Source organism: Barbus barbus (genome assembly GCF_936440315.1).
Source record: "Barbus barbus genome assembly, chromosome: 4".
In the NCBI taxonomy this organism is placed as follows: domain Eukaryota; kingdom Metazoa; phylum Chordata; class Actinopteri; order Cypriniformes; family Cyprinidae; genus Barbus; species Barbus barbus.
In genome coordinates, this window is record NC_136732.1 from 8,139,075 (window position 1) to 8,151,740 (window position 12,666).

Below are 12,666 nucleotides of genomic sequence, written 5' to 3' on the forward strand. Positions count from 1 at the left end.
CACAGCTCATGTTGGTGCTTCTTCTCTTCAGTTCACCTCACTCATTTTCTACAGGGTTCAGGTCAGAGAACTAAGACAGCCATGGCAGAAGCTTAATTTTGTGCTCAGTGACACATTTTTGTGTTGATTTTGATTTTTGTTTTGGATTACTATCCTGATGGAAGGTCCAGCCACGGCCCATTATAAGATTTCTAACAGAGGCAGTCAGGTTTGTATCTGTTGGTATTTAATAGTATCCATGATGCCATGTATCTGAACAAGATTCCAGGACCTCCGGCAGAAAAATAGGCCCACAACATTAAAGATCCAGTAGCCTTTGTGTCCCTCATATTTATAATCCTGTGGAACAGGAAGTCATGGCTGGACAATTTCATGCTCCTAGTCACCCTGGTGTACTAAAAATGTAAATATGAATGGGAATATACTTCAGAGATTATTTACTCATAAGAAGTTCTAGGGGTGCCAATAATTGTTGCCAACATGCATTGGAGAAAAACATTTTTTTCATCATGAGATTTTCTCACCAATTGTTTTACTTCAATGTTAAGATCTGCATCGCAGATTTATTTTCACTGCTCATATTTACCAAGGGTGCCAATATTAGTGCAGGGCACTGTAAGTCTTTATTAAACAATAATGTGGCACTGTAATTGTACGTACAATACAGCTCATTTTCCTACACATGCCTATGAATTTGATAATTCTTAAGTGAAACCAGCCCATTTTGTCACATTCAAAATACTGCCCATTTTTTTAAATAAGTGTGGTTTAATAAATACTTAAAATAATTAAATGTTTATATAAACATGGAATATATTGTAGATTTTAATTGTTTATTAGAAATAAAATATTCAATAAAACTAATTTCACTAGTTAATTTTTATATAATTGCCTTTAATTAGTTACTCTTCCCTAACTGCCTTTCCGTTGAGTAGTCAAATCGATTAGTCAGTCTGAAATCACCCTTTTAATTTATGTGTCATTTTAATTAGTATCTAATTACTTTGCAATCTATAATAAGAGTTCATTTTTTTTTCATATGTATTTAAACATACTGTAAATGTTTCGTTTCTGCCTTTTTTGTTACATACATGGCCACACCTTTCACTAATAGCCACATTTTAATTTGCTCTCTTTGCAAAGCCCACAGCGATATTGACCTGTAGATTAGCGCTGTGACATTTCCACTGAAGCATGTGGCAGCTTGATATCTTGTGTGTGTGTGTGTGTGAGCGTGTGTGTGAGGGGGGATCAAGCTGCAGAGCAGTGTGGGTTGCAGGAACTTCATGCTCTCCTCCAGCGTTATGACACAAAAGGAGATGTGAAAAGCATATTGTAGGTGGGAAGAGAGAAAGCAAACATAAACATGATGTATTCCTGGCAGCATCCTCATATCTCAAAGATAGCTTTTAAAACAAACGAGGCGGTTTGGTTCTCCGGACAGGATTGGGTGCTTTGATACAGAATGTTTGTGTGTGTGTGTGAAGGATTTGGGGAATCTTTGATCTCTTTATCTGGCACATAGCTTGCAGATTGCTTATGACTCTTTGAGTCCTTTCAAGAGTTGTCTTGAAGTCTTCAGCTCATGTGTCATGACAGCTCCCTGCTTCATCTAATTCCTCACTTATTGATCTCCTCAGGTCTGATCAGTGACCTTTATAATCATTTAAATAGAAGAGTCTAGAAAACGTCTCAGGTTACGTATGTAACCATGGTTCCCTGAAGGGAACGAGACGCTGCGTCGAAAACGCATACGGGAACGCCTTCAGCGTGACCAGGCTCTGAATATGATGTGTAATCAGTCAAACAAGGGCGAGGCGTCACGGGCGGGGTGACGTCACGACCAGGAAGCATATAAGCACGTGCGGCGGAGCCGGCTTCAGCTTCAAGTCATGAAGCAAGCGCTGGCAGGGATGCCGGAAGTGTGGCAACGCGACGCAGCGTCTCGTTCCCTTCAGGGAACCATGGTTACATACGTAACCTGAGACGTTCCCTTCCAGGAACTTCGAGCTGCGTCGAAAACGCATATGGGAACGAGATACCAACGCCGCCAGACTGACAAGTCCCTGCCTGGTGTCAGGACGAAAGGACAGAGGAGCCGGGAGTGGCTCGGATGTCGAGGTCATAGAACCTAACGAAAGTCAGGGGCGTGGACCACCCAGCTGCGTTGCAGATGTCCTGCATGGAACACCTGCCCAGAAGGCCTTGGAGGCCGCCACACCTCGGGTTGAGTGCGCTCTGACTCCCACCGGCGGGGGGAGCTCAGAGGCCTCGTATGCCAAAGCCATGACACCCACAATCCACCTACTAAGCGGAGGGCTTCGTAGCAGGAAGATCCCTCCTAGGCGGACCATAGCACACAGGCAGCTGGTCCGACTTTCTCCACAGGGAGGACCTGTGGATGTATGCGTCTAGTGCTCGCACTAGTGAAAGTGCAAAGTGAATAGAGGCTGTAGTCAGGGCCTGAAGGTCACTCACCCTCCTCAGAGAGGTGATAGCCAATAAGAAAACGGTCTTGATAGTGAGGAGTCTCTCAGTTATCTCCTGAATGGGCTCGAAAGGTGCATTGCACAGAGCCTCCAGAACCACAGCCAGATCCCACGTAGGGACGAGATCGTACCGGAGGCCTCAGCCTCAGCGCACCGCGGAGGAAACGTGTAACCAGGGGGTGTCTACCCACTGACTGGCCACCGGTAAGGGCGTGGTATGACGAAATAGCTGCCACGTACACCTTAACAGTGTAATGGGTTACCCCTGCGGAGAAACGGGCCTGCAGGAACTCCAGTACTGCACCAACGGGGCAGTTGACTGGGTCGAGCTGGCGGTCCCCGCACCAAGAAGTGAAGAGCCTCTACTTCAAGGCGTACAGTTTCCTCGTAGAGGGAGCTCTGGATTGGAGGATGGTCTCGACAACCTCGGTTGACAGACCGGAAGCTATGAGCTGTGCCCCCTCAGGGCGTCACACCAACAGCTTCCATCACTCCGGGCGAGGGTGCACCTCGGTGCCCCCGGCCTGTGAGAGGAGGTCCCTCCTGACGGGCACTTCCCACGGAGTGCCGTCGAGGAGAGATATCAGGTCCGAGAACCATACTCGGCCCGGCCAGAACGGTGCTACTAACGGTAGACTGACCTCGTCCCAGCGCACTCTCGCCAGAACTCCAGGGAGCAGAGCGATCGGGGGGAAGGCGTACAGACGGAGCCTCGGCCACGTCTGTACCATAGCGTCCAGTCCCGGAGGAGCTGGAGGAACCAGAGGGGACATTGCGCTGACTCTCGAGTGGCGAAGAGGTCCACCTGTGTCTGGCCAAAAACCTTCCATATCTGCTTCACCCCTCAGGGTGAAGGATCCATACCCCGGGCCTCGGCCCCTGTCTCGACAGGACGCCTGCTCCCACATAAAGATGCCCAGGAATGTGCACAGCTCTCAGTGATAGGAGCTTGCCCTGGGACCACACAAGGATCTGGTGTGCCAGCTTATACAAGGGGCGCGACCGCAGACCTCCTTGGTGGTTGATGTAAGAGACCACTGCCGTGCTGTCGGTGCGCACCAGCACGTGGTGATCTCTCAGGTCTGGGAGGAAGTGCTTGAGTGCACGGAACACCGCTAACATCTCTAGCCGATTGATATGCCACGTCAGGTGGCAACCTCTCCACAGACCGCGGGCAGGGTGGCCACTCATGACCGCACCCCAACCGGTGAGGGAAGCGTCCGTCGCTAGCGAGACGCGGCGACAAGGAGCTCCCAACACCGGGCCCTGGGACAAGAACCAAGGATTCCTCCACATGTCGAAGGCACGGACACAACGGCGTGACACTTTGACAGCGCGGAGTGAGTTTCCCCTCAGGGAGACCCCCTTGGTCTTGAGCCACCACTGTAGGGGTCTCATGTACAGCAGGCCAGAAGGTATCACGCTGGACGCAGCTGCCATGAGCCCCAGCAGTCTCTGAAACTGCTTGACAGTGAGTGACTGGCCTTCTCGCACTCTCCTGACTGTAGTAAGGATCGACTCGATCCGAGCAGGGAACAATCGTGCCTGCATCGTGGTCGAATCCCACACCACGCCTAGATCAGTGATTCTCAGAACCGGAGAAAGCACACTTTTCTTGGCGTTCAGTCTCAACCCCAGTTCTTTCATGTGGGCGAGAACGACATCTCGATGCCGAACCGCCAACCGCTCTGATTGAGCGAGGATCAACCAATCGTCGATATAATTGAGTATGCGGATGCCCTGAAGCCGCAACGGGGCCAGTGCCGCATCCACACACTTGGTGAAAGTGCGGGGTGAAAGTGCTAGGCCGAAGGGAAGAACCCGATATTGGTACGCTTTCCCCCCAAAGGCGAACCTCAGGAACTTCCTGTGAGAAGGAAGGATGGAAACATGGAAATATGCGTCTTTGAGATCTATCGTGACAAACCAGTCCTCGGACCTGATTTGAGTCACGACCTGCTTGATAGTAAGCATCCTGAACTTCAGCTTTCTGACGGAGCGGTTCAGTAGACGCAGATCCAGTATGGGCCTCAGCCCTCCATCCTTCTTCGGAACAATGAAGTACCGGCTGTAGAAACCGGACTGGGTCTCGTGAGGAGGAACCAACTCGATGGCTTCCTTCCTCAGCAGAGTACCAACTTCCTGTTCCAAAACCAGAGCCTGCCCGGGGCGGACCGCAGTCATAACAACCCCGCAGAACGGCGGGGGTGGCCCGCCGAACTGAATACGATAGCCTCTCGCTACGGTCTGCAGGACCCAAGGAGACACATTCGGCAGCCGCTGCCAGGCTGTCAAATGCTCTACTAAGGGAATCAGTCTCTCGAGACTGACCTCTGGTGCAGCCAGACCGCTGTCTCGAAGCGGCGCACCGGAAGGAGGCACGTGGCCTGGCTGCTGGGGCGAGTTTCTCGGCTCCGCGCTGCCGGGCGGACAAACCTGAGAAATATACTCGCTGGGACCGGCTGTGCCCTGGAACAGCGGCAGGGTCAGCAGACAAGTCCCTGGAGGGCACCGAGGGGAGACGGTCACCGTGTGCCGCGGTGTAAGCCGCTCCACCCCAGTAGGGGTCGTCCTCCGTAGTCCTGGGGCTCACCCGTCAGGACCTCTGAACGAACCAGACCCTGCAAGGCAGGACCCAAAGAGACACATTCGGCAGCTCGCTGCCCAATGATCTTAAGGGAATCAGTCTCTCGAGACTGACCTCTGGGTTCAGAGAAGCGGCCAGACCGCTGTCTCGATGCGTTTTTTTTTTTTTTTTTTCACCGGGATGAGACGCGTAATCTGGCGGCTGAGGCGAGTTTCTCGGCTCCGCGCTGCCGGGCGGACAAACCTGAGAAATATACTCGCTGGGACCAGCTGTGCCCTGGAACAGCGGCAGGGTCAGCAGACAAGTCCCTGGAGAGCACCGAGGTGAAGTGGTCACCGAGTGCCGCGGTGCAAGCCACTCCACCCCAGTAGGGGTCGCCCTCCGCGGTCCTGGGGCTCGCCCGTCAGGACCTTTTGCGCGAGGAGCTGGTATGCAGAGGAGGCTGCGCCCGCCCAGCAGCCACCTGAGTTTATAGAGAGCGCATACCCTCTGCCCACCAAAGATGTTGTAAGCAGAGCAGGAGCCTTCAAAGGCGATGCCGTAGAGGGAGACAGATAGCTCGCAAGCGTCTGTTCAACCCGCGGCATCGCCGCATACCCGCGCTCTTTCAGTTCCCGCGGGAACGAATGGCCGGGACGAAAAGATTTCACCCGCGATCTCGACACCTCGGTGAGGAGATCGGGGAAAACGGAAGGCTCCTGTGTAGAAGTAGCTCTCTGGGGCGAGAGAGGCGGCGAAACCTCGTCAACGCTCGTCACATCAACCTCCTCGGAGGACGCAGCGTCAAGCCCTCGTCTCGGGGGAAGAGAAGAGACCGCTTCCGAACCGAGAGACGGGGCGCCAGATCAGGCGCGGGAGGATATAGGGACATGCCCATCTGACTCTCGCCAGCCAGATCAGCCTTTTTCTCTCTTTTTTTTTCTCTGCAAGCCCCGCGAGCGCAGCCGCCGCTCTGCCTTTTTTTCTCTCTTATTTAAAGGCAAGCGGGACCGGCTTTATTCATTTTATGCTTGTGCACGCGAGCGCAGCCGCCTCGCTGCCTTTTTTTCTCTCTGATTTAAAGGCAAGCGGGGCCGGCTTTATTCATTTTATGCTTGTGCAAACACTGCAGCTTACAAAGCTCATAGTTATATCATATTGGGGTGACAGAGGCGGCGAAACCTCGTGAACGCTCGTCACATCAACCTCCTCAGAGGAAGAGAGACGAAGCATTGAGCCCTCGTCTCGGGGGAAGAGACAGCTTCCACACCGAGAGACGGGGCGCCAGATCTGGCTGATACGGGAGGAGATAGGGACATGCCCGTCTCACACTCGCCAGCCAGATCAGCCTGCGAGCCCCACGAGTGCAGCCGCCGCTCTGCCTCGGCAGCAGCGGGACCGGCACCGCGTGGGGAGCTCGCAAAGGCTCCCTTCTCGAAGAGAGCCCTCCGGGTGCGGAGACCGATTTTGCGTGCTCCGCACCCAGGCAGACCACGCGCAAATCGTGTGTGTCCTCGCTCGTGATATAGCGAGGGCAAGGATGCACACACAACTCAAAACGTGGTCTGAAAGCTTCACCCCTGAGCTTGCCCTTGGCTTTGGCATGATACTGAATGCTTTCCACTTAAAACTAGGACAAACAACAGTAAATAAGACTGACACACACAGAGCGCTTCGCTGAATGACAAAAAAGCTGAAGCCGGCTCCGCCGCACGTGCTTATATGCTTCCTGGTCGTGACGTCACCCCGCCCGTGACGCCTCGCCCTTGTTTGACTGATTACACATCATATTCAGAGCCTGGTCACGCTGAAGGCGTTCCCGTATGCGTTTTCGACGCAGCTCGAAGTTCCTGGAAGGGAACATTCAGTGCCAGCCATGATTTATATAAAACCAATTACATGCATTTATTTAGATATTAGATATGAAATAATATTGATGGTGAGCAGGGTTTGAAATGAACACCCGCCAAATGCGGGTAAAAATCAGCTGTGGCAGGTAACGCTGTCAAATCACTAGCCAATCTGGCGGTTACTTTTCGTAAGTTATGTTCACTCATTAATGTCTTGGGGAAGTTCATGCAAGCCAAGTCTGCACAGGTTTAGCGCAAATACTGAACTCATGAGACAGCATGATATTATGAAGTTATATTGCAAAAACCAATCAAAACACAGCTACAGAGTGCACGCATACATGACATGATTATGTCTGGTTGGACTAACTTAGTGCGCGTGCGCATTTAGAGTGTGTTCTTTCACTGCATGATTCAATCTATTAATATGCATTAAGAATAATCACATAATTTAAGGGGGCAGAAATTGTATATATTTATATAAATTCATATAGTTAATCAGTATATCACACGAAGAGTGCTGTTTTTTTCTTTAAAAAATCAGGTTACAAATTTGATATTGATTTTATACAACAGTTCAATAAACAATAAGTTAATATCAAGAGACTTACGTTTTAGACAGCATATTGTTTGTTTTTGCTCTATTTGCCAACAAAAAACATTCCAAAACAGAGCCACAGCGCTGTTTTGCATCTCTGAGCAACATGACGGTGTTTCGTTCCTGAGTCAATCGACCGTTTAAATGATTCGATTCAATCACAACGACTCAGTGACTCGCTGCCACCTGCTGGCAGTTTTAATTTCACATTTAAAGTATTTTTTCATTTTTAAAATAATTTCAAATATCAGTATTCAACATTTCATGTTTAAAATATCAAAACATTATTTATGCATGTGTACCTGCAGGTTAAAGCATTCCATGTCCCTCTGAGCTGCATTAACATGTGTAAATACATCTAAATGCCACTTCAGATGCAACTTCTGTAAAGATGAATTTTCTTGATACTGATTTAATTTGTTTAGTAACAGCCTAAACTGATTAAATGTTTGACTCAAGAATATCAAAAACTTTAGGAGTCAGATGTCCACAGTAGTCCTTAAGATATCAGCACAATAAGACACTCGGCAAAATATTGTCTAATTATCTTTATCGATACAATACCAGAAAATACTGATATATTTTTCTTTTCTTTTTTCTTTTTTGTCAATATCGCACACCCCTAGTACTGACACAAAATGATTTGTAACAGTGGCTTTGTCACGTCCAGTGTAGAGAGCCTCAAGCTGTTGGTTTATTTCTTTTTCTTTTTTTTTTGGCTAGTAGAAGTTATGAATGGCCGTTAACTTAAAAAATTAGTAGCCAAATTGGCTAGTGAGTGAAAGTTAAACGACAGAATTTTCATGTTTACACACACTGATTTCCTTCATTCTGAATGCTACCAATCGATTTCAGATTGTGAAAGTTCTATTCATCTAAACGTTGCAACCTGATTCACAAATTAGTTTACATTTGTGCATCTATTTGAAACTAAATTCCAGTACAGTGCCCAGTCACTGTTCAGAAACAGAGAAAGCTATGCAATGTCACTGGAGTTACCAACATAATTGGCCATTTTGCCTTTTTTTATGTCTAAAAAATATTGTTATGGAAGGAGCAGAGGAAGCATCCATCTGTAGAGCTTTTATTAACAGGCGTGGTCACAATCAGGCATGGGTCAGACAATGGTAAACAGGGATGTAGAAGACAAGACACAGAGCAGTCCGGTAAAGAAGCGAGAGTCAATCGACGGCGAACGTAATCCAACAGGGCAAAACTAAGAGAGATAATCCAGGTACATAGTCCAGGCGAGGTGCAAACAAAATCCGAAACTGCAAGGCAAAAGATTAATCCAAGATACAGAGGCTAGAATCAAAACACGGGAAAAACAGGCAAGGCAAGACTATGACTATGACTATGAAAACTAAGACATGCTCTGCAAAGTAGCTATCAGCTATACCAGTGATAAAGGCTGAACAATACTCAGCAGTTTGAGAAAGATTTGAGTGGGTGTAATATAGTGTGTGTGTGATTGGCTACAGCTGTGTGCAATCAGTAAAATGGATGATGGGAAATGCAGTCCAAGGTAATGTGAAAATGTATGGTGGTCTGTGTGGTGTGAGAGTCGGTATAATGAAAGGGTGACCACTTATGGCAATCGGACGGAAGTCCACAGACCGGATTCGTGACAAATATATATATATATATATATTTATCAGAAAATCTTTTTTTGCTAATTTTTTGTAAATTTGCACGTGTTTCTGAGTGCACGTAATCTAATTTGAATGTGCACTCAATATTTTCGAGTCTGATTGAGCTGTGTTCAAGTGTTCACGTGACTAAAATTGTTTAGGATCTACACCACCTTTATTAATCTGATTTAAATGTTATTTGTGCTGTGCTCAATCTGAATGATTTAGGCGTTACCGTGAAGCTTCTCTGTCAAATTGAGCTATCAATCTGATTATACTGTAAATGTATACTGTTATGTGAACTACACCCTTTAACTCGCACATTAAGGAAAAGCTCTAAGTACAATCATAGAAATTTTGAATAATTATAAGGGTTGCAGACAACACACACACACACACACACACTGCTAAAAATGCTGCCCTCCCACCAATGTGTCTTCAGAGCCTTGAGTGTATTCTGAATCTAAAGAAGGTTAAAGTGACTCCATCTCAGCTTCTCCATTAGAAACTCCAGCACGTCCGTGTGCTGACACAAATCATTTATTCATCCATAAGTAGCCCTTCCACCTCTTCATCTGTCCCGACTTTATTCAAACCCTCCAGTCCCCAGCCAATCACACACCAGCCCCCGTATGCTGTCTTTATATTACTGCAGATGGGATATTATTTTTAGAAACACAATGAAGTTTGTATTTTTATACGATGTCATGTGGTCGATGAATATAAAAAATGTACCATGGTGTTTATGGGATACTTCAAGGAGTCCAAAAGCCATTGTGTTGGCTTCCAGATTCACACTGTCATAGGAAATGAGGCAATCTTTAATGTTCATCCTGTCTTTAGACAAATGCTAATGAAGACATGATCAGATATATTGACCTTTCTGGTTCTAAAAGCAATTGTAACCCCATGAATAGATCAATAGTTTAAATTTGCTCTGGAAAACAGGTGCTGGAAGAAGACTTAATCAACAGCTACACTCAGCTGCATGATTTCTGCCATCTTATTGACAGTGGAAAGTCGAGAGATGACGTGAAAATAATGTGTAAAAGAGGGGAAATTGACTTGCATGAGAATCGCAACTCAGTATGTTGGAACAAAGGACATTTTGTCATAGCAGTGTTGCATAACAATAATAAAACAACACCCTTTTTTAGAATAAACTGACTTTTACATGAATTGGACAGGATAGATTACATCCTGGTCTTATGCGCACAAACCTAAAGAGAAAAATACCTGCCCACATAAAGGAAAAAGGCTCTTTTACTGTAGTCAGTCATGAAGCGAGATCCACTACTTTCTCTAATTGGAGTGATATATTGACTCACTTACCATGTTTTTTGGCGAGACTTTCTTTTTTGTTGAGTATTTAGACAGACCTCAGGAAGAATTATGCTAGGCCATTTTATTTTATTTTCATTTAATTATTATTATTATTTTATAAGAGTGTTATTACAGAGCATAAATTAAACATACCATCATGAGCAATGTGAAAAACAAAAACATTTCTCAGAAGTCATTAGTTTTGTTAGTAAGAGTGTATCATGTGTTCATCTGTTTATTTGTGTGTGTTGTGTGTCAGGACGTTTGAGGTCAGGCTGTTGATGTGAATGCTGTCAGACAGTCTGCTCTCTGTCTATGAGCAGACGGCCATTAGACACATAAAACATGCTTACTGTGACCTTACCCTGTGTGCAGTGGATCAGAGACCCAACAGCTTCCCGTTCTTCTCTAAAACAGCCAGTGTCAGTCAAATGCTCCTCCAAAGCATTGTAGGTGAGGGGAGTGAATGTCCAGCGCTCTCTCCACCCTCAATACCACGACTGAGGTGCCCTTGAGCAAGGCACCGAACCCCCAACTGCTCCCCGGGCGCCGCAGCATAAATGGCTGCCCACTGCTCCGGGTGTGTGTTCACGGTGTGTGTGTGTGTGTGTGTGCATTTGTTCACTACTCACTGCTGTGTGTGTGCACTTGGATGGGTTAAACGCAGAGCACCAATTTCGAGTATGGGTCACCATACTTGACAATACGTCACGACTTTACTTTACTTTACTTACTATGATCATATTTTCAAACTAAATTTAACCTGCAAATTTGTAGTAGCATTTAGCCTTTGTAAAATGTTGTTTGTATACTATTATATCGTTACACCATTTTTCTGATAATAACTTTGGTAACAGGGTTGAACTGATGTACTTGACACATGCACTGCATAATATAATAAGAATATTTTCTTGTCTTCCTATTATGCTGTAGAAAAGATCCAGGTGATTTCACTTCCTCTGTGTCTCTATTTTAAAATATTTCTTTTTTTAATCAAGGGAAATCAATATGTAGAAAACATAAATATCAGTCATATTATGTTTGGTAAGTTGTGGTAATTAAAATAAGTTAAGTATATGTATTTATTTTATATATGCATTTAAAATCATTGTTTTAGGATTTCGGTTGTTAGATATAGTCAAATCAAAATTAGATCAAAATTGTATAGATATTTTAAAGTTAGCTACTTTTCATGCTATACTAATTTTACAGTAGGTAACATAGCTAATACTTCTCTCTTGAAAGAATGCGGCATGTTTGACTTCATTGCTTTTAAGAAAGAAACGGGGCACCAATTTGTGCCCTTTTTGTGGAAAGCGGCACAACTGTGCGTAGTCATTTCTTAAGCACACACGAAGAGGAAGAAAGTTCAAAATGTGACATGAAACATACACTCTCTATGCTTAACAAAGCTCACATTAACTACCCCTGTGATTATACACACTCATTGGTGTGTGTGTGTTGAATAGGTGGGTGTAAATGGACTAGTGAGGGGAAAAAAACTATTATTACAGCAAATGGTTAAAAATAGCAGAGCGCCAACCACCCCCTTGAGCAGTAATGAAATGTGCATTGTGCTCTTGACAAATGAATGGAAATTGAATAGAGATTCCCATGAGAGTTGAATGAATGACTGGACAGAAAATGATGCACATGTTGATTTCCTCTTCCCCCAGATAATCGCCTATCAGCCGTACGGGAAATCGGTGGACTGGTGGGCGTACGGTGTGCTCCTCTACGAGATGCTGGCTGGGCAGGTAGGTGGACATGTGCAGAAAGTTCTTGTGAATCATTTAGTATTCTCTATAGTACTCAGATGAGTCAGACGCCAGGGCTTTTCAGAGCCGCTTTGAATAACTGTGATTGCAGCCCTGCTGTGATCAGCGAAAGCCACAGAAAATTACTTGCAGCAAAACATGCTTTCTCCGAGCAACAGTGCACAGAGAGGATTGAGATTTTGGTTCTTCTAACGGAAGTTTTATGCATTTTTATGTTGCAATTATGTTTTTTTTTTAATCTCCTGGGTTCAAGACAGTTTGGGCAGTATTTGTGACACACTGTCAGAAAAGAAAATGTGCAAAAATTGTACCTTGTCACTGGGGCAGTACCCTCAATGGGGGACCTCTGTACCATCTTAACCCCTAAAGGGTTCATAGTACTACCAGTACATATTACTACCTTAATGGCACGTTACTACTCTAAGCTGCCA

General features: G+C 46.0%; 1 protein-coding gene across 1 annotated transcript in view; it reads left to right on the forward strand.

Annotated features, from left to right (window-relative positions):
• Positions 1-12,666, forward strand: part of LOC306867304 (protein kinase C alpha type-like) — a 207,216-nt gene that overhangs the window by 180,478 nt on the left and 14,072 nt on the right. The window contains exon 14 of the mRNA XM_079412907.1: positions 12,134-12,214. Coding sequence (XP_079269033.1) covers positions 12,134-12,214 — 81 coding nt within the window. The remainder of the gene's footprint in view (positions 1-12,133; positions 12,215-12,666) is intronic.